This window comes from Ciconia boyciana, chromosome 1 (assembly GCF_034638445.1).
Source record: "Ciconia boyciana chromosome 1, ASM3463844v1, whole genome shotgun sequence".
Lineage (NCBI taxonomy): Eukaryota > Metazoa > Chordata > Aves > Ciconiiformes > Ciconiidae > Ciconia > Ciconia boyciana.
Window position 1 is genome coordinate 197,802,972 of NC_132934.1, and position 26,210 is coordinate 197,829,181.

Below are 26,210 nucleotides of genomic sequence, written 5' to 3' on the forward strand. Positions count from 1 at the left end.
AAACCCCAAATTCCTCCTCCCAAATGACCATCTAACTCAGACATCAGAACAAGTCAAATATTAAGATCTGACTTCACTGTAGGATCTCAGTTTGTCGAGATAATCTGCAATACATCTAGTAAAAATGGAGTAGAATGAATGAAATTACTGCAAATGGAATAGCAGACTATTTAGAACTAAAGGTAGTGTACAATTCAGTTTTATTATAATTAGCTGATAAGCTGCATCTTCATCTCAAATACCTTCTGATAGGAAAATTAAATTCAAGCACAAACTAATGGCAGGAGTTCTTTTTGTCAGTTGGATGCATTTCCCTTTGCAAAATGAAATTAAAGCCAGCCTGCTACTTTTAAACGAAGCATTGGAGACATTACCATATACTGGTATCAAATAAGGTTTGCATTAATATGAATAATATTAACTATTATGCATCAATATGAATATGCATCAATAAGAGAGCAAAAAATCTAGGCCCATAGTACTTCAGCCAAAGGAAAGTTACTCTTGTCGCCATTTCAGTACCTGGGAAGAGTCTGGAGATACTAAACAGGCAAGTTCAAAGCCTATGTATAAATTAAGGAAAGGACAAAAAAAGGCTTTCACTTGTAAAACAAACCACAAAGAAGTTTAAGGCACTCCCAGCTATATATTTATTTGTGTTCCAGAAACTGAGGAAAGCCAGATTTTGTCACCACTTATGTCAAAATGAAGAGGGTATCACACAGTATTACTAAAGCGGCATAAATTTTGCACTCAGATTTTTTTTTCTTTAGTTTTAAGTCTCTTGAATACTTAAACCTCTACTCCACTCAGGTAATTTTATCTTCACCTCAAACATGGTTTGCATTTCGAGCTGGCTACCGATTTGTTTTTTCTTTTGCCCCCTGTCAGCGGCTCAGTGCATTTGAATGGATCACACTAGTTGATAGTCACACTACATGAAGCACTTGCAGAAAAAAATCCTGCATATATTGCATATATTTATGTCATAAAATCATGGTGTGGTATTAGATACCAAGATAAGAATGAGTTACAGAAACCTTAGACAAATACTCAGACAGGAATGTCTCTAGATTTTGTAGATGAAAAGGAGCTGTCTGATCTATGAAACGTAGCTAGTAATAAACCTACGTTCAGTGTATCTCCAGCTGATCAGCTACATGTATGCAACAGGGGTAATGACATTTGACAAAGGCATTGTATTTTTTTCTGCTATTTAAAAAAAAAATCCTTCTCGGCAGTTAATGGAAGCCTGCCCACTTGCAAGAAAAATTCCTGTCAGATACTGTTTCTCAGGACACAACCCGATATAGATGTACGATGGGGGAGCGGGGTGTTGTCGCTGATAAAAAGGAATACAGGCAAAGGTCATATGCAGATTTATGAAAAATAAATTTATTACATAACACCTTGTTTTAACAATGTTTGATTTCTTTTTTATTCAGAATACTTGCGTCATTCATGTAAAATAGTTTGATACAGTACATTGTATGTAAGTTTTTCCTCATAAATTCTAAGGCTCTCCTAACACCTTGATCCTCTGCTGTAGGAATGGCACCCCTAAACAACGTGCGAACATTTAAAAAAAATAATTAACTGAACAAAATTTAAAATCCACTACACCAAGCTGGTTCTCAAAAATCATGACGAAATATCTGAATGGATGCCGCACCTTTTTAGGAAATATCATTCATGCTTTTTTAATCCCAAAGCATGCTCACAAATCATTAACACCAACAGGAAAAAAAATAAAACACTGTCTATGACAATCATTTTAGTTTGTTTGCTGAACCAAACATGTTTATATCAATGACAACATACTTATTTTACTATCAAATAGCAGCTTTAATACCAGTCAAGTCATAGATTTAAAAACAAAACCAAAAACTTATGTTGGAAATTAATCTTTGGGACGTTTGTAATTGCTGGAAAAAAATGCAAACATTTTCATGTTCTTAAAAAAATCTCGTCGTCGCAATCGTGTCTGTCATAAAACATTGATCTAGGTGGAAAATGAACCAACCCACAAAAGTCACTAAAAATAAACGTCTATCAAAATTGTCTCAGAGTCACGGTTAGTTTGCTTTTTTGCCATGGTAACATATACTGTATGCTTCAAGTACCAGTTCAAAGATGTTGTGTACTATTGGTCAGATAAAGTTGTTACATCAAGAGAATTCACCACATACGACAACAAAAATGCTTGCCCCTAGCACATTTCACAGCTTCAACTGCTACAGACTGTCACTGAAAAAAATGCATCGGTCAGTCTGAACCATGTCAAGTAAACTATGGAAGTAGCATATCCACAACACAAACTGTGCTAGCACTTTCTTTCCAAGTCTAACCCCAAAAACAGGTACAATTTGGGAGCCACTACTCCGCTCTGTGGAAGGGGGTGGATCGTGGCGATCGGACAGGTTGGAGGTGTGGTTGTACAGTACATTCTCGTGGCCCAAGCCGGGTTCCAGGCAGGCAGCTGTGCGGCCGGTCCTGCAGCATTAGCAACAGTGCATTGACGTTATTGGGATGCAGCTCAGTACCGATGTGTCTGATGCGAGTACTGTGGCGGCTGCTGGGAGGTAGTTGAATATCCCATGCTGCTCTGTGGCTGTGATGTGCTTGGTCCAGGGTTGGGGTAGGCAGCATGGGGGTTGGAACGCTGCAGAGGGGTAAAAGCAGAGGAAATGCAATCCTTTGTAACAGGTACACTGCAAGACAGTTTCATCTACTGATTTATTTCTTCAAGAGGTACTGAACACACACAGTCTCAAAGCAGCTGCACTGCCAGGCTTACTCTGATTACCGCAGGTGCAGGTATGAACATCAGGAATACCAGATTAGAAAGTGACAGTTGCCACCCTTCTGTTATCCATCCTAATTGCCTCCTGTGACTCTACACCCATCATAGTCAAACCTCCAGCCAACCCTCCAGATGGCTACAGTACACCTGCATGTTCCACGAGGCTACCAGCGCTCACAGCAGTGGTCTTCTCCACTTGCTCCCTTCCCCTACTGCAAAGGTATGTTGGGGTGGAGGTCTTACTGCTGATAAGCCGCTCTGCATTATTCCGGAGATTTTCCTATACAAAGGATAAGCTTGCCACCCTTTTGTGTGACCTAGGAATAAAGGCTGAGAGCACTGCGATTATTTAGGCTAAGGTGTCATCTAGCAGCAGCCTTACCAATACTTGAAAGAGTTAAAGACAACAGCCACACGCTTCTCAGTGGAACCAGGTATTTCAGGGGGAAATGGCCACAGATTGTGGCTTGCGAGGTTCGGGTTGTACATTGTGGGGGTGGGGGAGGAGGGAAATCACTAAGAGACCAGTATAGTGCTAGAAGAACTTGCCCAGAGAGGCTGTGAAGTCTCCATCTATGGAGGTTTTTAAGACTCAGCTAAACAAAGCCATGGCTGACCTGATTTAGCATTAGCAACAGTCCTGCTTCAAGTGGGAGAATGGGCTAGATGGTCTCCGGAGGCCCCTTTCAACCACCATTTCTACAATTATTTATTGAGTGGAGCGTTCATCATTGCAAGAAGCTCTGAACAAAACAGCAACTGCCTACTTCAATTTTAACCTAAAAGTCAGTTATTTACACATGATGCGTTATAAAGGAGAAAAGGACTGCATCTGAGATTTTCAATCTAAGCATATGACCACTTAGTAGCATTTAACATTTCATTAAATTAACATAATTTCAGTACATTACTGTGCTGTTTTACATTTATGTTAAGGTTTACACACAGACAAGTTTTGCAGTGTTTATAAACTGCTGTGTAACTTCTGAACTCTTGATATCGCAAAATGTATTAGGATTTTTAGAAAAAGCTGTGTCTAGTAAAGGTCTGGAAACTTCTCTTAAGGTGAATGTTCCAGGACTAGAGTATTGCTACTGAAACCTGAATACACAAAACTATGGTGAGCCAACATCCTGAAAAAGTAAAATACAAAATCTGTAAAGCTATTTTAAAGTCGCAACATAAAATAATAACCAACTCCATTTTTCCTGCCATTCAGCATTTAGAACGGAAGCTATAATCAGGATGCTGAGATGGTGGCAGAAATGAAAAGGCAAACTCTACTTGTTACTGTATGCTCACGGGACTGTGCTAATTCTCTAGGGGTGTATAGTGTAAAGGGGAAGAAATGGCTGGACCAGCACATAATGCCAGTGGGAACAAGCCAGCACTGCTGAACTGCACCGTTTACACAGTGACTGAACTTGTGTCACATTTGCCTTCACTCTTGAGAGATGGACTAAGTCACTCGCCAACAGAAGTGTCACAGTTCTGGGTCACCCTTCTCCATGTAACAAATATAGGATGTACTTCACAAACCCCTGAATATTCTTTTTGCCCAAGCGTGGCTCCTGTATGTAGGCAACTATCACAAGTTTAACTGTTTAAAAACTGACCATTCATGTCAGTTGTAAACAGTTTCTGCATCCTGACTTCTAAAACAGATCTTATTTTAAGATGATTTTCAATTAAAAATCATCAGATTCTTTCATGACACCCAGCGCAACAAATGGCTTTTGTTTAAGAACAAATGTAAATATACAACCCTTTCTAAACACCATTAAGCACACAAAGGGTTTATCACAAGCAAAAGCTCAGAGTAGTGGAATTGCTCCAGCCTGTTTAGTCACATTGCCTTTGCAAGTGTCACATTGCAGATTTAGACAAGAAGGCAAGGAAGTCTGTGTGCCATGTGTCTACTATTTTTATGCGTGGCAGAAAAGGATACAAGGTCAACTTGCTCTGCAGAGAGTAATCTGACTTCTGAGTGGATGGAGAAACTGTCTTAGTGTGCCTTGCCCAGGAGATGGCAATCCTTCTTCACATGCTTTATAAGGGGAATTTGAGCAAATTAAATGAAGAACAAAGGAACAGGTGTTTGATTAAAACAGAGGGCTGTATTGTAATATTTGTTTGCAGTCTCCCCAAGTTGCAGGATCAGAAGCAAAAAATGTGAGGAATTTTCAAGGGAGACCTGAAACCACCAACAGGCAGCTTTTAACTGCTTTTGTTCTAGTGCCAGCAAGTTCAGGTCTCCTCCCTTTGATTACCATGTTTTCCAGATACCTTAATCAGAACAAATCTACCTACTGCCTTCTTGCAAGACTGGGGGGAAGATTTTTTTTTTTTTTTTGAAAACCAGGTGTTTTGCCTCCTAGAGAGACAGCTAAAAGATTAGTCAGGAGCAGTCAAGTTACCAATAAGAGCTCCTCAGATAGCAAAGCAGCAGTTATCACTATCTCAAGGCAAAAGTATTCTGAAATTCTGTTTGTTGACAAGGGCTGCCCCCAGCTATAAGCCTGGGATGGATATGTGAGAGTACAAAAGTTTTGATGAGCGTGAGCTGAAAACAAACCAACATCAACTCCTGCCAAGGCAATTTGAGTCTTCTTACTTCTCAACTAGCAAACCTCAGCTCTTGCTTACAGAAGTGGAAGCTGAAGTTTGTTCAAAATGCCAAGCTGCAGCAGCAAAATGAGGTGAAGGGCATGTAAATAGGGCTCCCTAACACGGTACGTGCAACCTCTGCATCAGTCTTAGATATGTGACTCCACATGAGGGGAAGATTAATCGAGTTACAGCTGCATTTGCCTTCTTAAAAATACACACACAGAACAGAAGTGGTAGAAAGAGCCAGCTAAAAGGCCAAAACAGCAATTGACTGCAGCTTGCCAAATTGAAAGGAGGAAGCTCCTGTAAGAGTGTGCTGGGTAATGCATAATCCAACTAAAAGACAGACTATGTTTAGAGGCACCCCACACTGCAGCACTGTAGTTAAGGCTGACCACTGTTTCAAACAGCTCTAAAAATTTACATCGTTCAAGGGGAATGACTTGAAAACCGATATGCTATTGATGTCCTGGGATAAGCTGAGCAAAGGCACTTGGGGACTATATGAAGGGTCTCACAATAAAGCTCCTGAAAATGACCTTATTTTACATTTTTTAGTACTTTCAAGTTTTGGCCAATGCTGGAAATATACAGGTTTATACAAGGATGAGGGTAATGCCCCCACGCAGCCTTTGAGGACATCTGGTAGTCTCAAGAATAAACTCTGAAATGCAAGATTTCAAAACCTATTGGTGTTTACGGAGAAACAGGATCAAACTGTGAAAAGCACGTTGACAGCAGCAGTTTTAGTGACGCTGTTCTTTAACTCTCCCCAAGTTTTGCTACAGAATATAACCATAGCTAAGTGAGTTTCACATATTAGGGTTTCAGATTTAGATATTAATCTTTAAAAAACTGAAAACAGTGCCAGTAATTTCTGGCTTTCCTATCTTTTGATTCCATCCAAGACTCTCTTCCAATTGGCCTTCTGTACTATGCATTCCATGTGAACCAGTATGTGAATAGTTCCTGCAGGCTAACATTTCCACCAGCATGCTTCCTTTTGGCATCTTCTATTCCCTAGGATTCCAAAATATGCCACTTAACTGCTCCTATGCATGTAATTTGAAAAGTCTTCCTTGCTCCCTCTTTTGTAATTTCTTAGCTTGCATTAACTAAAGGTTCTGTCCTTAACTCTCTTCTCCTCCGTCTCCGGGAGTAACCTCATCCAAACCCACAAATTCAGGTATCAGTCCCTGGGATGACTCCGAGATATTCTTCTGCTCCAGACTCTTCTGATTTCCTAATGTTTGATCACAACTTCAAATGCAGGAAGGCTAGAACACAGTTTTCAAATTTTCCTCAAGCTTTTTTCCTACACTCCTCCTCCTCTTCCTCACTCATTGATCGCCACCACCTCACATGTCTCTTCAGATCTGTAATACTGGGCTTACTCAACCCGGAATCTCCGTTGGTCTTCAAACACAGATTATGACAATATCATGTCAAGTCTTTCTGTTTGTCATCCGAAATACTGCTTTCCCATCCATTTGCCCAACTAAAACTCTTGTTCAGATTCTTATTTCACAGCTTGTTAATTGCAATATCCTTTGCCTCCTACCATTGCAGGCTTGTGCAAATAAGGAATGGTATTTTTAGGTCATACAGAGTGCAGCACAACAAGCTTTTGGTTCACAATCAGCATTCCCTAATATGAAGGTAATAAATTAATAACTGTAATAATATTTGATCCTAATTTCCTTAGAACTGCTACCTTAAAAAGCACCAGCATATCAATTTACAGGCAAACTGTCAACTAATGCATTTCAAAAAACATCTGAAAGATGCAAAAAAACTATATACCAGTTAATACAATGACATTTACAGAATTACTTTTTTAGCTTAAAGAAACACTGTTGCAAACATGAGAACCAAATATGCAATAGATGAATAAAACAAATACCTGATAGTCTGAGGTCATAATAAGTCCACCTGAGGTAGTGGTAGGAGGAACAACTCGCACCTTCTTCAGTGGGGGTCCCTGTGTGTGACTGTTGTCTTGGTTTCCTGGATGACCAGTTCCATTAGTATGGTTATTGCCCTGCTGCTGCTGCTGGTTCTTCTCAATTGTTTAAACACAAAGAAAAATTTCAACTCAAAAGCAGTACGTGAAATAACATGAAAACAGGAAATAGTGTGAAAGCCAGTGAAGCATGATGATACTGTTCTTCCAGTACTTACTTTGTCTCCTTTATCATCTGGTTCTTCTTCTGTTAAAAATTCTCGTTTTGGGTAAGGGATTTGACAACCTGCAAAAACACTGCCCCCCAAAAAAGTCTATTTATCACTGTATTAGAACACAAGGGTTAGACCTGTAAGATTCATACTTCATCCATGCTATTTTCAAGTTGCCTGAGCCACAGCCTAATACCTGTAACTAATGGAGTTTTCCCTGTCTTACTTTCATCATATTCTAAACTTAGTAAACCTATTCACATTTATTTTTAATCTTCAGTTGCCTCTTACACACTCATTTAAACTCCTAATAGTTTTCACAGTTTCTGGTAACTGGTGACCAGACTGGTGGCTGGAAAGGTACACCACCTGTTAGATATCTGCAAGGGCACAAAGAGCTATCTTAATCCAGCTATCGTGTAATTCACATTCTCAGGACTAACTAAAAATACTCCTGGAAACTCCACTGACTATTAATAAAACCACCTGGAACAATGTTTAAAAATAACTAGAAGTTTCATCTGCTGATTCATATCTCATGGTCCACATGAATTTGCTACTTCTAGTGCAAGCTAATATTTACCTGCCCTTAATTGGTAGAATGTATTTATAAGAAAGTCTCTGTACACCTGTTAGCATTACTCATTGTGTATTCACATTAAAATGCCAACCTAAAGTTGAGAAAAAAGCCAAACACTGTCCTAAAAGCGGTTTCTGCAAAAGCAAATCATTCAAATGACAACATTAAATCACAGAGACAGGTCAGGAGCTGTTGTAAGTAATGCAGTAAGTTTCACTGAAATAATTTTTAATTAATTGCTTATAAATACATATACCATATTTTATAAATTCTTCCCTAGATAATGGTAGAGAATCATACACAGGATGTACTAACAGCTTTCCTAAAAAGGTGTACAATCATGCTCCCTGCCTAGTATTTTGGGAGGGGGGCTTAATTTTTAATGAAATCATTCACTGTCCCTAAATTTTCTTCCTTTTGTAAATCTCCCTGTGCAAACAAAAAAGAGGTGTGGCTACAGAAAATGGATTTAAGTTGTTAAGGATGACAGCACAGAGACACAGAGTTGACTTCCCCCACCCACAGAATTTACAACAAAGGCTAAGACAGAAAAATGTAAACTAATTAGAGAGTGTCATCTGGCATTCTGGAGCAGGGAAGTGGACCTGGAGGCACTTAGCAGTTGTCTACAAAGATCTGTAGCATGCATAATCAACCTGTCAGTGAATAACAAGATTAGTGCTGCGACTAATAGGATCAAAGTTCCATAAAACAAGAGATTAATAAGAATGCGACTTAATTTTAAAAACCACAAATGGCATTTTAGTGGTTATAGCTTTCTTTGGTTGTTAGACAGTAAGTATTTAGCTCAATATTCACAAACATATTTATAGCAGAGAGAAAGCACACATTTCTAAAGCATCTCTGGATGTACTGGTAGGTTAATAAACTGACCACTTACTCTGATGTGGGAAGAGGATCTTCTAAGAAATAGGGATCCTGCATAGCCTGTTCTGAGGTAATTCTCTTTATTGGATCCATAGTGAGCAATTTCTGAAGCTGCAAAAATAAAAGATAAAAAGCTCTGCATTACCAAAACTGTTTACAGAAACTTCACTGTATTAGTCCTGAAAGACGAACTGATACAAATGCATCTGAACTCAAACCCCTAACCATAAATGGCATAACCACGTTCTTCTCTCTTGTTAAAATAGTAACTTCATTTCCCATCGAAAAACACCTATTTTTACTTGCAAAGCTCAGGACACTCAGTTAGTTCCAGTCACAAATGTTCTAACAAAAACATTCAAAGAGTTTCCATGACATACCAGCAGCTTTAATTGTAGAATCACAGAATGGTTTGGGCTGGAAAGGACCTTTAAAGGTCACCTAGTCCAACACCCCTGCAACGAGCAGGGACATCTTCAACCAGATCAGGTTGCTCAGAGCCCTGTCCAACCTGACGTTGAATGTTTCCAGAGATGGGGCATCTACCACCTCTCTGGGCAACCTGTGCCAGTGTTTCACCACCCTCACTGTAAAAAATGTCTTCATTATATCTAGTCTAAATCCACCCTCTCTTAGTTTAAAACCATTACCCTTTGTCCTATTGCTAGAGGCCCTGCTAAAAAGTTTGTCCCCATCTTTCTTATAAGCCCCATTTAAGTATTGAAAGGCTGCAATAAGATCTCCCCGGAGCCTTCTCTTCTCCAGGCTGAACAACCCCAACCCTCTCAGCCTGTCCTTGTAGGAGAGGTGCTCCAGCCCTCTGATCATTTTTGTGGCCCAACTCTGGACCCGCTCCAACAGGTCCATGTCTTTCCCGTACTGAGGACTCCAGAGCTGGACACAGTACTCCAGGTGAGGTCTCACCAGACCAGAGTAGAGGGACAGAATCACCTCCCTTGACTTGCTGGCCACACTTTTGATGCAGCCCAGGATACAGTTGGCTTTCTGTGCTGCGAGCACACATTTCGGGATGTGATTTAGTAGGCATGGAGGTGTTGGGTTGATGACTGGACTAGATGATCTTAGAGGTCTTTTCCAACCTTAATGATTCTATGATTCTTCTATGATTGTCAGCTCATGTCCAGCTTTTTATCCACCAGTACCCCCAAGTCCTTCTCTCTTTAATGGTCTGTTCACTTCCCACAAGAAGACGTAAAGTGCACATATTTAGCCTGGTTTCTTCAACTACACTGCACTTAACAGGAAGCAACATCATATACATTTAAAAATCAAATAATCCTTAGCAATTAATAAACAAAAGCGATTCCATGTCCATTAATGCTCATTATTCAGTATTGTCATATTAGTACCTCTCTATTGTCATCCATAGTATTTTAAAGATGTTATTTGAATTCAGTCCTTAGAAAAATCTTTATGCTGTAAAAGAAAGTCGTAATCAATACGTTCAAAAAACCCACCTGGCCAGATAACTTTTTATTACCCACTCCAGTGTGTGCTTGTTTATTCTGACAAATATGGACTCTCAGACACATCTGTGTGCTACATGCTGCTCAAAAGAGCAGTTGTCCAAAATCTTGAATTTTAGTTGATGTTTTTGCATGACATGATGCAAAATACTCTAGAGAAGTCTAATAAGCTGCCTCCTCCATGAGCACATCAAGTCTGAGCTGTGGTGCTGTCACGCTATCAGTGTAAGACCTCAGCCTTTGTCTTTGTAACAACTGATGAATCGGGTATCAACTACATGAAAAAAAAAAATTATTTCCAAAATGCCTGTGTTGGTTAAAGACAATGAAGACGACCACAAAGTATAAATAAGCAGAAGACAAGGCAAAGTATAATGTTTTACAAGATAGTTGAACTCAGTTCAACTAAAAATCCAGCAAAACCTTACCCTTGAGAAAGTACCTCTTACTCTCACTGGGAAGTGTTAACAGAGGGCTAAGCAGCACACTAGGTATTTGCTGCCTGATGCCCAACTTTAAAAAAAAAAAAAGGCATACAAGATGTTTCCGTAACAGAGAGCAGAGCAAAAATCCGAAGGTAATATACAAATTAAAATCTAAGAAAATAAAACTGACCTAACCAAAGCAAAGTGAAAAATCTGTATAAAGAGTTACAAACATTGCTACTTAGATGGACATGCTATGAGAAATGCTTCGGGTACATAGCCAGGAACTCCTCTTGAGTAACTTCAAATACCAATAACAGACATGAAGTCTAAATTCAGCACAACGTTACAGATTGAAAGGTAATTCTAAAAACCGTTTTTACTGTTTATACTGTTTTTACTTTTCCACTCTCATTTTACACCTATGTAAGCATTTCAGAAGCTGGCTGGACTTTACACATTTGTCACTGCGGCATCTGAACAGTGATTTTCAATAAAAAAAACACATTAGAAGCATCATGCTGTCTCCATGGGTCTGAAGATTTTTCTCCATTTTAGGAACAGAAGACCAGAGTGATTTTATTTAACTCTAGCACTGAATTGCAGTGATGCATTCTAAAAGTAAGTGTTTCTTATTCAAAAGGTCTGGTCTACGTGCATATACTTCTCCCCATCCACCCAACAGTTTTGTGGAATATGGCTGTGCTGGACAAGCATATACAGGCAAAATGAGATAACCTTCAGATACTACACAGAAAAAGGAAAATAGTGCGTCCTCGCATTTCACCATAGAATACAGTAACCAAGGCAAAATGACACCATGACGTATTGTCAAAGACAATGATCTTTAAAAGAAATGCTATGCTTTCAACCTATAGCTTTTTTTAAAAATCATGGATCTAACAAGATATGCAGAAACTACATATGCAAATAATATTCATTTTATATTTGCTATTCATACTTTTCATGGGATTAAATTCACCTTTTTATAAAGATCCGGTGTCATGATCTATGTCTGAACTGGTCATCTCCTTTCACTAGCTATTAAGGAAGCATACACAACCACAATGCAGATCTCCACGCTGCAGACAGCTAAAGTTGGGAAACTACATTTTCTCTCCTCAGCCTTCAGTTTTAATGGCATGGTTAAGAACATAATAAATATGTATTACCACCATCAATCCAGTTTTGGTTTTCACATCATCAACAAGGACTCACAATAAGTTATTTCAGCTCTCTGAGTCTGCATGTAGTCTTTGTAGAATATCAGTTTGAAAAGAACAATTCTTGTTCTCTCAAACAGCTCAAAAAGCAATCCCAGGAGCCAGAAAAAGGGAAGGCAAAAAATGAGAAAGAATTGCCAACATGCTGAAATACATAATAATCAAAAAACATTGCAAAATTCTGGAATCATTTCTGGCAATTAGGTTATAAAGCTGTCCATGACATGCTGACAAGATGTGAACAAACTTGGTCATAATCAGCAACAGAAAACAGAAACCACAAGAAAAGTTTAATGATTGTGCAACCATTATTACACAGGGGATCAAACCTCCTATTTTGCCCCCTTGTTCGGGTGCCAGCACAGAAGTGAATCTTCCACTTCTTATTACAAATATTTTCTATTTTAAAACCTGTTCAATTAAAAGATCACTTGGCTGAATGACATAACAAAAATGCAGTAAACTTTATATATCAGCAATGAATGGGACAACCACTACAGCTAATATGGACCGAAGTAACCAAATGGAAGATGAAACATCACAATTAACCAGGAGTAGCAGCTGCATACCCATTTTCTAGGGCCTAAACAAATGGGGGGGGGGATATATCAGGAAAGTGAAAGTGGAAAAAACCATAAGCTCTGAAAGCAGGAAGGAGCCAAAGTCGTCCCATGTTAACACATCAGTTCTGCATGTGAAAAGGCATGATGTGCATGAATGTCAGTAGAGAGGGAAAAAATCTGGTTAATCCAAGTTCAGAAATCAAAACATTTCATTTTTGGCAACAACAATCTCTGGATTTACTAGTCCTGGATTTATTAGTTCTGGCATATTTTACAACACTAGATGCAAACAGTTTTTTTGTCTGTTCTGATGCAGAAAGTAAAAGGGCTGTGAGACAGCTTGTGGAAAAGTAAGATCTTGGAGTACCTCTGGAAGAACTGGTACCAAGGCACCTTCCGATTTTGACAGCACCTGAACAGTGCTTCAAGATGTTAGTTTGGGGTTGTTAGACCAGGGTTTTTAAATGGGATCTGATTTTCAGTGTATAGTTCTGACAGCAGTTAGCAGAAAACTGAGAAGATTCTATTAGAACTAATTAACTATGAATTTCACAGTACTTCCCTCACAATCCATATCTATGGGAGGTACAAAAGAACATGGCTACATCTACACTACTAAATACCCTGCTTTTCAGCTTGCGTGACACTGACTGAGACTGTCCAAATTCCACGAAGCTCACTCTCTTGCTGTCAGTTTTGTCGAGGGAAGGTGGGTAGAGGTCCAAAGCAGAACGAGTGGGTGAGGTAGCAGTTGAGCAGTGTGTTCAGTCAGGGGTCTACCCTCAAATTCCCCTTCTGGTCCTCTTGTTCAGTACTAACAGATACAACCAGGGATGGAAGGGTGGTAGTAGCCTGGTAAAGGACACCATTCCTTGATTTTGCATTTGAATGTAACCACTGCTTTTTGGTATAAATACAAGCAAGCTGAACAAAAACGCTGAATACATTTGAACAGTTATCACCCTGTTGTGATACCGCACAGAGAAGAGAAAACACTGTAAGTGTTTTAAGCTATTCTCATGTGATTATTTTGTGTCTAGTTTTGTTGTTCTATTGAAAACAATCTCTAAACTTGCGAGACTGGGAGAGCGGATAAGAAATTTCAGGTTGGTTTGGCCAGAGCTCGTAAGAGAAGCTAGTTCATTCAGAGAAAGTCTTTTTATGGACCGTCAAGATGTACAGCAAAGCCTGAACTACTCACTTGTACCTGAGCTTGGTGTTAAACCAGCAGACTGGAGAGTGACAAGAAAGAAATAGTTGAGGAATCGAGGGAGGGGAAAAGCACTTACTTTACTTGAAGATGAAGTCACTGGCCATGTTATACAGGTTGTTGCACAGAAAAGGTTTTTACCTCAGATTGCCTAGGTATGATACGAAAATCTAATGCGACTGATTTTGATAGGAGGAACTGACTGAGTTTTCTCACTATTCACCACTAGTGATGATTAGCTGCTTTCAGATTTTGGTACAGCAACATAAGCTTAGTTTTAAGAGCTTTAGACTCCAAATATGTCATCAGTCAAATTTGTAGGTGACAAGCAGCATGTTTGTTCTCAAAGAAGGTGGAGTTAAAAAGGGAAGTACTGATGCACGCAGTTGCATAATTTTATGGAACACCAGCTGAGCATGGCTGATGAGAAAGAGCTGCAAATTCACTCAATTTGTTTTACTTAAGAGTCCAAGGATTAGTTTTTACATCCAAACCCCATTCTGTGCAAATAAACATATTCAACTGATACTTCATGGTCATTGTTTTTTGCTTGTTGAATTACTTAATATAATTTTCAGAAATATTATTTATGCTTTGATAGGAATATGAGATATTATCTACTTGCTATGTCAAATATATCTTTTTTTAGAGTGTGTATTCTCATACTAAAACTTAAGAACATCTTGATAAATACTAAAAATGCATTTATGAAGCTCTGTTATATATAGCTACATCGTAAAAACTAGATTAATTATGGGCAAAATGGGATGGACTGTTTTGCCTGTGCATAGCGGGCACTTCAGTTCTTCACATATCAACATAAACTTTTTATGCATTACATATAAATATACAGACTGCTCAGCAGCTTCCAATTCTGCTCAGATACAAAATCCCATCAAAAATCCAAAATCTCTACCAGAGAGGACTAGTTTCCTTGCTTATGTAAACACCTCTAGTATTTCACCAGCTTTAGAGAGCAAAGACACTTGACAGTAAATGATGCATAATGGTACAACCGCCATGTAACTTCTTGCAATCAGTACTTGATTCAGCTGGTTATACTTTTGTTTTTAATCTGAACCTTGAATATACATTCTACGTTAGACCGGTTGCAGTAAAACTCATCTGCTTGGAAACCCCCATTCAAAAATGGTCATGCAGTATGCCACAAGAAGAATATTGCCTCAGAGCTGCTCTGACTGAAGGATAAATTCCAAAATTTATATGGAGGAAAAAGTACTGAACAGAAAAAAGCTGGCTGCTTAAAAACCCTTGGGTCTGATCATCAGAGAAGGTACAGCTTCCAATGACTTGAACAAAAGCCGCATGGTCTTCAGACACCCAGGGCTCTTAACCATCTTCCCTTTTCTTCAATTTATTCCTCTCTTCTCCAAGATCAAAAAGCTTCCTGTTTTCTTCCCTCACTCCTGCCCCCCCCAATAATATATTTACCTTATAATTCTAGCCTGAAAACATTTAATCTGAGTTGGAAACATCAAGATAAGGAGAATGTCCATTCAGAGAGACCAGACATACTTAAATTCTTTCTCCTCCATATATAAAGTTTATTTTGGAAACTTGATGTTCTTGAAAACACGGAAGAAAAGGCCCAGTACAGTAACATCTGAAACAATGTAATACAGCCACTTCTAGGGCTGAGCAAGTGTATCATTTTAACTGGAGTCTTAACTAAAAAAGTTAGATGTTATAGAGATAAGCCAATTTTTGGAAGAGTACTAGGAAGTTGTCAGAAGAAAGCTACAAAGGATTAGTGCACCAGGAAGGCATACTGAAATTTTCCAAACTAAGCATTCAAATTTTTTTGTTTGTTTTAAACAAAAGTGCCTAAGGCATAAACTTAATAATGAATATGTAAAAAAATTATGTATTTAGGATTATTTTTAAAATAAAAAATAGGCTGTTAAAAGTATGCAAAGCAGCAAAATGGGTAAGAGTTGCAGCAACACTGCAAATATAACTACAAGCTTAACATGACTTAAAGACAAAACTTCTGATGTACTCGATACAGAAACTAACCCACTGTGACTCACAGAATCATTTTATCCATGTGAGAAGATAAAGTGGTTTTGCAATTTTCAGATTGCAGAGTATCAGTTATTCCTAACTTTATTTATAAAATAAGGTATAATATTTATAAAATAAAGTTAGTCACAGAATACTTGATGCCAGCTCAACTCTCAACTTGAACACCTATAACTTATATGAGGGGGTTGATTTTTTTATGCATGCAAGAACTTACCAAGTGGAATGCCTTACTATCTGGTTTAACTTTATGTTTTTCCATATATTTGATAAGGCTGCAGTTGGTATACCTAGAGAAGGAAAAAAATGTGACATTTCTAATATGCAAATCTGATACGGCAAAGCTCTTAGTAGCCATGAAACATTGGTAAGAATATTTTAGCCACTACTGCTAATGCACTAAGAAGGGAAAAACCACAACTACCAACACCAGAGATTGCTTAAAAATCATTCAGACACTACAGAAACGCATCCGTTTCCCTCACACGCTTGTAAAAACACATCACATCCACATAAAAAGCACACTTTTAACCCGCATGCAGACACCGAACTATCACTTGGATTTAAACTGCCTACTATACAGTTTCATTCTGTGTATTTCTAATGCCAGTAAACATGGAGATAAATACTAAGCCCATCTGAACACTCTCCTGCAATGTACAGGTTGCTACAAGAACATCCATGTATTCACTTTTTTGAAGAGGAGCTCAGAAATAAGGTTTCTAAATGGTTACGATAGCATGGCAGATGCAAGAAATGTATACAACAGCACAGCCCCAAATCCCTCAGCATGGAAACAAGGCAACAGGGCAGGGTCTTAAGTGCAGGTATTAGACTCTGGCAATGCAACAGTAAAATTGAAAGGTATTCTTTTCTTTTGCCTTCATAAGCTACCCTAGACACCAAACCTGACAATTATACCCACTGTTTGCTGGAAACAGTATAAGGTTACCAGATCCCTTTCATGCAGCTATCACAGAAAAATCATTTCCAGTACCACAGATTTGGAAACAGCTGTGACAAACAGTGCTTAGCAATCTTCAGAGCTGTGGGGGGTCTTACTGGCATCACCTGGTTCACACCTGCCACCTTACCATTTACAGTCTCATCTCTGGCTACTCTTCTGATTCACACCACCTCAACAGGCCACGTTCACCATTATGAAACAACTTTATTTTTCTTTTTTCACAATCTAAGTCATAACCATTTCATAGTCCTTGTTTGGCATCTACATAGAAAACAACCTGAGCTACAAGAAATTTAGCATAGGAGACTTACGTGTTTCTCCGGAAATCTTTCATTAAAGTTGAATGTTCAGGCATCTTTTTTATGTCTTCCCAATCTTTATCTGCAAAATCAATATTTATTAATAATTTTTTTTTCTCCCCCCCCCTCCCCCAGGTAAAACAAAGACTTTCAAAGTATCTCTGTAGCCCTGATTTTTTTTTTTTTAGTCTGCTTCGCTAACCTTGCAGTTACTTATTTCTTTGTACTCCTTGGCTCATATTCCTTCATCACCTCTTCACAATAAATCTTCACAATACCAACACCTAAGAGGTTCCAGTTGTGTGCTGATTAACTCAAGAACTTTAAAAAAACAGCTGGCAGCTACACTGAAGATCACCATATGCCCAAAAGAAAAACATGTCAGCCACTGTACTTGCACCCTTCAGGACTGTTATTTAATTTATTCAGGCACAGTCGTGATCTCAGGACAGGAGTACACAAGACTCCTGCAAACGCTGTCTCCTTCTAAGGCATTTTCCATTCTGACAGCACTGTCTTTAGTTACAGGAAAATGCCCAGGGTACTGTGTAAAATCCTGCTGTATCAACATAAAAGAAATACTGTTAGCCAACAAAAGGTTAAGAAAAAGTAACATTTGCACAGTCGAATTAAAGAATATTTCATCTCAATTTCTGTGTAGACAAAGCCTGAAATGGATTTAAAAATAAAACAAAAAAATCACTGACAGCACGTAGCCTCAAATGTATTATGCTCTGTAACTCCTGAAAAGGCCCTGTAGGCAAGTAGTTTGATTCAAGTCAAATCTTTACTAAGTCTTACCACAATTGCAGAACACTGGGATCTTAAAAATATTAAGTGAATAAAGAAATCACAGATTAATTATGTAATTATTATTTCTTTAAATAAAAGATTCTCCTCTTTCCCTATCCCATATCACAAAGACATGTGAAAATGTTTCAAATATGGCAAGTGTCAATTAAAAAGCAAAAAATTTGCTGCAATTAAATGAAAAATATTTCTCAGTAAGAACCAAAGACCGTCAAAAATCAAATGCAGACCATTAGAAAGGATTATTTAAACGAATCAGAAAACAATAATAAGAGTATCGTCTATTTATGTAACCTACACAAAGACAATGTGAAACCCAAATGAAGTAAGAAAAGCCTAAGAAAAGGGTAAAATTCTAGGCTAAAAGCAGAAAAGGACAGTATTGCTTAAAGATGCAAAATTAAGGGAGATTTTCAAGAAAATAAAAGTACTTAAGATGCAAAGGCAACACTTCCAGGAATCTCATACACCAGTACAGAAGCAATGAAGTACATACAGGACAAAACAAAAATCAAAGGGAAAAATAAGAGTGAATTTAATAACAAAATTCTATAACCACGCAAACAAAAGACCACAAAATTCATGTGATAGGAAGAAGGAAGTCCACCAGAACAATAAAGAAAAAGATTATTAATAGTGAATGGACAACAGCAGGGAACACAAGGAGTGATGGGAAAGATGATCAAAAAGTAAAAATAAGGCCCCTGTTATTCTGACATCTGCGATCATGTGAACACTAGAAGACAAAGCATTGACCAAAAAGATGCAAGACAGTCTGCAGAAAAACAAGATATGACCAACACTGAGTGGAAAATGCAACAAGTGATATTCACATTGTAACTTGTTTTGGTTCATGCAACCAGTTCTTTGTTCCATTTTGGAATAAAGAAATTTTCTCCATGTCACAAGCTTTCTACCAGGGAAAAAAAAAAAATGAAATACCCTCCCCTACTTCCAAATGCTATGTTTAATTTAGCATGAGTTAAACATCTGCATAATATTCACTAAATGCATAGATTTTTGCTTGGTTTCATACAATCATCAGTCACTTTCCAAATCTATAATCAGTACTGAAGAAACACAGAAATATTCCTTCTGATTTTTAATTGTCCACCATTAAATATGATCTTTTAAAATTATGAAACACTGGTACATGTATACACAAAGATAACCCTATCATTAATAACAGGAAAAATATCTAATATGACCATTAGATTCTAGATTTATAACTCTTGAAATAAAGATTGTGTTTGAACATCTTTGTGGCTTTGATCAGATGCCACCTTCTTATGCAAAGAAAGCAATACAGCTAATCTTTTCTTTGAACAGCAGTGATAAAAAAATATAGTATGTACCTGCAGGAAATCCCATTACATTGAATATTCTGTCCAGCTGGTCATGGTGATAAGGATTACTAGTTTTGATATCCTCTTGTCGACAATGGAATATTGGCTCTGATGTTAGCAGCTCTGCAAATATACACCCTATGGCCCAAATATCTTTAAAAAAGGAGAACAGAAATTAAAAAAAAAAATCAAATTAATCTTTCCAAAAGCATCTTGGTGAGGTAGAATATTAGTTTTTAGCTTATCAGAGATAAGGTCCCTGCATTGAAAATTTCAAGTTTCTATTGCAGAAGTGCAAGACTTCCTCAACTTTTCCTTTTACTTACAGATAGAGGTACACAATTCAGTAACTACACAGGAGCTGAGAGAGTATCATACAAGTTTTTGTGGGGTTTTTAAAGTGTAGTTACCATTTATTGCTGTAAAAAATTAATCTGATTAAGAAAAAAAAATGAAACTATTTGGGTAACTGTCCACACATAAAATACAAACGAAGAACAGCCAACCAACATCTTGCCCATCCGCTGCCATACTGTCCCCACCAAGAAATGCACCCTCTCTGATCAGCCACTGGGTTTAATAAGTATTAAATGACCCAAAAAATACAAGTTGAAAAGGAGTGATATTGGAATAAGCCAAATGCTATCTATAAAGCCTTGCGGAAAGAGAGTAACAAGAAAATTGCTCCATGCCCACATACCTCACCCCTTTTTTTGATAACATTCATTTAAAAAAAAAAAAGAAAAAGAAAAAGAAAAAAAAGCCCTTTCTGTTTTAACTGTTGTGTCCCAATCTGCAAAATCAGATAGCCTGAATTTTCCCAGTTGTTTTCTTGATCTTTTTTCTAGTACAGACAAATGCAATTTTTAACTTACATAAAGTAACGCTACACTGAACCTTGAATGAACAAGAAAAGGTCATGAACAAGGACAAAAGCAAATGATGCAGAGAGCATAACCCCACTACTCAGTGTTTGTATACAGCCAGTTTTTATCTATGCTGAAAAAAAATTATGTACTAAAGGCTAAGACCATCCGTTTTCACATTGTTTCACAACAGTTTCACATGCTGCAAGCAGAAGAAAATGCCAGTAAAGTGAAGGAACATGTGAATACAACAAAATAAGGAAGCAGTTAAAAGGAATATATAAAGAAATGTATCTATGAAAGAAATACAGAATTAACAGAAAAATAATACAGAATTAACAGAAAAATAAATGAAATTTAAGTCATAAACGTTAGAATTTCTGACAAAACCACTGACACGATCGTAAAAAAATAATGGCAAAGGTCTGAGGAAAGAATTTCAGGTTACAGAAACAACAACGTGTATGCCGACATACAAAGTCCACGTTTGTGCAAAGTAAGTGGAGTGTCGCAGGGGAAGTTATTTCCCCAGAAATGGTTACCAGGCTTTAACATATTGTTCAAACCAGCCAGCAAGAGAAAAACTTCACAGTCCTCTTTCCTACAGTCTCTCTCCCTTCCATAGCAAAGCTGTTCACATCTACTAAAGGTGAACCTCCCTCCAGCCTGCTACGGGGCTGTTCCCCCTGTCCTACAGCCACAGCACACAACTCTCCTGCCATCGACGATCCCTTACCCCCAAACTGGCAAGAGCAGAGACCGGCAGTGAAGTCAACTGCACCATGCCAAAGCTGTTAAAATTCAGACTGGTAAGTATGTATTAAGTGGTGAGGAGGACGCAGCATTAAGCTGATGTAACTAATGCCATCCTCACAGCATCCACGTTCTCTGAGGCTTCGGTTTTTCTGGATGTGCCTGATGCAGCGTCACAGCTTAGCCTGTTGCGTGACCCTGATCACATCTCACTACTTCAAGCAATTCCTGTTCACACTTGTGCTTTGAAAAAGACACAGAGAGAGGCTAAAATGCAGCTTATTTTTACAGTTTAGCTTCAGTGCAGCCAATATATTCTCGATTCTGCACATTCCTTATTTAATGTATTTATTACACTAGGTAAAAACCTCTGCAATAAAATGAATGCACTGTGCCCATCATCATCATACGGATTCTACTAATAGTTCAAAGATGCATCTGTATTTTGTATAACCTCTAACAGCATTTATGAAAATCTTGTGTGAAAGCCATATAAAATTATATTGCATCGCAGGGCATTTGGAGCCAAAATCCAGAAATATTTCATTCCTATATCTAGCCACAGACCATGGTAAACTAAACAATGTGTCAAAGTTTAGTATTTCCTCAAGAATCAGTAACGTACCTTTAACTCAGCTACTGTCCTTTGTACTATTTATCAATGCTTCAATATTTGGGTACACTTTGGATAAAAATTTACTATTTTGTTCTTTATGCAATTTACTTACCAATAGCTTTGGTATAATGCCTTGCTCCAAGAAGCAACTCTGGAGCTCGGTACCAGAACGTTACAACTACTGGATCCAAGTCTGCTAAAGGCTTCAGAGGTGAATTAAATAATCGGGCAAAGCCCATGTCAGCTGCAAAATTCAAAGAGAGATGCTTTAAACTTTTAGGAAAACTACCAACTATATTTTTTTTTTAAACGAACTGATTGAGTTTACTTGTTAGCGCTACCATCACTGTGCTAAATAAAACACAAACGCAGACTGTAGCAGATAGGAATTCTGTGAGTAGATTTTCTTAAAGCTTTTGTAGAAGTTACTGGATGTCATCACCTATAAAGTATATCATTATAAATCATTACTAACATGAGCCATTTAGAACAAAGAATTAACCACTGTTCTGAAAAAGCGCATCAACTCACTTCTCTCAGGACACTGGTAAATCCTGACTCATTTTACCTGATATTCTCGGGTAAAATATTCCGTTATTACAGGATGGTCTTTCAAGAAGCAGCATTTTAAATGTGAGCAAAATGCAAGTTCTGCAAAGGTTAGAATGATTTATAATACATACATGCACATCACAAAAGCTCCCTCCTCATGAAGTTAGCTGTAGCAAGATTTCCTTCACACGAAAAAAGCAACTAAGCCTACAGCATCTGCCTCCCTGCTGATTTTCTGTCAAGACATATTTCCAGTATCAAGATACCAGTACTAAATACCATTTAGGCTATGAATTTAAAATTCTGTTTGGGGGCATTATATCATTAAAAACTGCTTTTTAGAATTGGTGGTATACAGCTGCCTAAAAGCTGTCTGAACTACCAAATATAACTGATACAGGAAAAAAATGGGCAGAGACTAAAACATGCACCTTCTCCCACCAAATCACCTTCCCGACCCACCACTCCCCAAATCCCAAGAAAGAGGGACTCTGTGGTGCAGGGATATACACATGCTGAGAAAGACTCAAATGAAATGAGATGAGTAGCCATTCTGAGGGAAAAGGACCTACATGCTATAGCCCACTGATTGAGGGAACACTGCAGTGTAAATATGGGTCTCTAACTTGACTACACAATCCTTAGTATTTTTTTTCATATGCATTCCTATTTATGATCATTTTAATGCATTTAAAAAGATAAACATTTTACAGTTTTCTACATTAAAATATCGATTACTCAAGATATGATCAAGTCACTAGTAAGTATGAAAAATAAGGAAAATTGTTGGCAGAAAGTGAATTTATGACTCAAAATGACACAAAAAGCCTATAAAAATTATTTTAAGTTAAATACCAGTTATGTATTTTTTAGAAAAATTAGTTACACTGGAAAAGTGGAAGCCCTTGGTATGGGTATAACTTCTGCATTTTTTTCCTGCTGTGGTAATATCTTAAGAAAATAAGAAAAAAAATTTCTACATCTTGATAACACACTTAGAAATCCAGGGTCCCCCTCCCTCTTCCCCCACTGGGAACGGATGGCTCAGAGGACTGGTGGTCCGATACAGAATCTTTCACCTGTCCATTAACGCAGTCTGACTAAATTTAGTTGTGCTCTAATTTATTCCCAAATTAATTCAAAACTATCAATTAAGAAATAAATGGGTGGTCTATGTGCAATTACTAGCAAGTAGTTGTGTACAGCAAATATCACCACCACAGTTGAACATGAACGTGCCCAGAGGATGACCTACATTCTCAATTTTGGAAGCAACCGCTCTGTGAAGAATAAGGTAATAGGAAGAAATTTTCCCTTCCGCTGTCCATGCTGTAGCTGTTTTGTACGGAGAAGACCTCAATCTCTACTGTCAACCTTAAACCTCGGAAGGGCATTAAAAACTTTCAGGGTAGGATCTGCAGAAGTGTTCAGCCCTGGCCCGTCTGCTCCTCGGACTTCCAAGGGCGAGGGAAGGACTAGAGCAGCACTGAACGCTCCAAGAAAATGCTACCCTGAATCATTATACTACTGATTAACAATATAGTTCAGATAAACAAAACAGTAAGAGTACAGAGCAACAATGCAGAAGAATAATCTCATAAAGAAAGCCAGAGGGAAGTGAAAAAGATGACCTAGCTTTAAAAAAACCCTTCCAAACAGGGCTGCCTTACCATAACAAATATAAGTAGGCTGTGCATTAGCAGTCTGCTGTCACAGCACTGCCACACTAACGCACAGCATGGTATAGCTTATTACTGTTAGACTACAGTTAATTTTTATTTATTTATTTACTTTAATTTAAAACAACTGAAGTTCTACAAATTATCCTCTCACTGTGAATAGTAACTCCCACCAGAAAATGTTACAATAGTGGGGAAAGTGTTGGGTCCTTCCTAGCCCGGTACACCCCAGTTTGAGCATTTAGCAGTAGTTCTCACTAAGCATTTTGGCTGGATTACTGTGTTTTCTGGACTTTAAGATCCCTTGCATTTATCTCCAAGGGACCTGTCTACCCTTTCAAGAACATTTTGTAGGCTAGATGCCACCTTTGATTCCATTATAAAATTTAAGGTTTGTAATAGTGAGTAGTTCCCTATTTAGATTTTATAAGCAGCAGCAAGATAATGTCATGGCATTACAGGGGTAAATGGAGGAAATTTTAAAATCCCATGTCTTTCTCCTCCTTTCCCCTAGCTAGCTCTCATCTTTATTCCCATATCAAAATCCCCCACCCCACACAAACACCCCCTTAAACAACATATAACGACATTTTCCACTTTTCATTGATGAGGCTACAGCATTTCATCGGCAGAACTGGTGCATGGGGCTAATGTCAAGAAGCCAGTCACTCAGAAAACAGCATTTAGGCAATGTGCCCAGGCACATACTAGTATTACAGTGACTACTTTAGGTGGTACGACTGCACCTTCAGAACATTCTAACTTAAATGCTACACTGGGACTTATCAAAGATATAAACATACCAATTTTTACTCTTCCTCGCTCAGGACCTTCACCCATAACTAAAATATTAGCAGGTTTCTGTGGAAAAAAAAATAAATATACAATACATATACCACGATAAACCTAAACATTAGTCTCTGAAAAGTTAGTTAAGCTTTGTTTTGCCAGTTTTAAACCAACTTTGTTTTGATAAAAATGACAAGTTTCTCTGTCACAGTAAAGCTGTGCAAGGACCCAGACACAGGCTCTCCCTAACTGCATCTTCCTCACGTTTCTTTTCGGCGCTTCCACGCTCCAGCACCGCGCTCCCTGACTGACACCCTGGTGTCTGTCCTCGACCCGCACGAGCTGGCAGTCGCCAAGCTGCCAGGATTTCTACCAAAATTGCCCTAGATCTTTTGGCAGGAGGCAGTCCCGTTGCTGCCCACCACCCTGCACCCCCAGCACAGCTCTACCACATGGGAAGCCAGCTCTACCCACATGTTTGCCCAAGGTCGTTAGGCACGTTTGCAGACACATTTTGACATAAAAAAACCCCCGAGATGCAGATTAAACATTACCATATCACTTTCTACTGGAGAGAAAAATCATCTAAATTATTCCTATTTACAAGTGTATACCAATTCAGACAGCTGCAAAACTGGAAAGCATTGCCTTTACATTATTTTTCTCTCCATCTTCCCTTTCTTTCTTTTACTAGGGAGGCGAGTTAAAGAATTGAGCTAGAGTTCAACTGGTTAGAAACATAACCACTCACTTCTTAATCCTACATTTTCTGCCATCCTGTTGCTCATAATCCAGTCTCAGCATCTGCAGTCAGAAGAAGATTCCTCAAATGCTACCACTGTTTATATAAATCAAACCTGCAGTGCTTGTTTTGCAGGGGAAAAAAGTCAGGAAATTCACAACTAAAGCTGAAAATTTATACTAGACTTGTTTTGAAATGGAGTGATTTAGATACCCACTCATACTGTAAACCCTGGGCAAAACAGGGGCTCCTATTCAACTGTGAACTGTAAGAATTACAATAAGGCTGAGTTACAGCTCTTGCTCCGATTTCCCTGTTTAAATTGATCTGAAGTAAAAAGTACCCCAGCGAGACAGTTTAGGCTACCTAAAAGTTAATATAATAAAGCCTAATATCTTAGTGTGATTTACCAACCACGTATTCCAGGAAATTCTCAAGTCTTCCTGAATCTATCAGGCTCTGGTGTAAACACATTCAAAGAGACAAAAGACCACAATTTGATATCAATCTAGTAGTAATTCATATTGTGTAAAACAAGGTGCAAAAAATTAATAATCCAGCAAAAAATTTCCTTGAGAAACTGAATTACTACTGCTTATGAAAGGCTCCAACATGGATTTCTGAAACTGTACAATCCACGTACAAAACATGTGAAAGGAATTTGAGATGTTGCATCTCTTCTCTGAGAGCAGGTTAAAGACGGAAGAAAATGTCATATCTTGACTGTGATCAAAGAGGTAAGATATATCCCATTATCTTTCCAACAGCAATAACAACAGATCCA

At 38.2% G+C, this 26,210-nt stretch overlaps 1 protein-coding gene across 13 annotated transcripts in view; it reads right to left on the bottom strand.

The window, feature by feature from the left end:
• Positions 1-1,384: 1,384 nt before the first annotated feature.
• CDK8 (cyclin dependent kinase 8) overlaps positions 1,385-26,210 on the bottom strand; it is an 86,175-nt gene continuing 61,349 nt past the window's right edge. For 4 of the 13 annotated variants that reach the window (XM_072850459.1, XM_072850461.1, XM_072850462.1 and 1 more), the window contains 8 exons: positions 21,777-21,908; positions 19,439-19,582; positions 17,286-17,355; positions 16,225-16,297; positions 9,070-9,167; positions 7,595-7,673; positions 7,317-7,475; positions 1,387-2,662 (listed from right to left, as the gene is read on the bottom strand). In XM_072850459.1, coding sequence (XP_072706560.1) covers positions 2,537-2,662; positions 7,317-7,475; positions 7,595-7,673; positions 9,070-9,167; positions 16,225-16,297; positions 17,286-17,355; positions 19,439-19,582; positions 21,777-21,908 — 881 coding nt within the window. In that variant the 3' untranslated portion in view covers positions 1,387-2,536. Of the gene's footprint in view, positions 2,663-7,316; positions 7,476-7,594; positions 7,674-9,069; positions 9,168-16,224; positions 16,298-17,285; positions 17,356-19,438; positions 19,583-21,776; positions 21,909-24,698; positions 24,757-26,210 lie in introns of all 13 variants that reach the window. The other 9 variants (XM_072850453.1, XM_072850454.1, XM_072850451.1 and 6 more) reach the window with 5 other exon arrangements.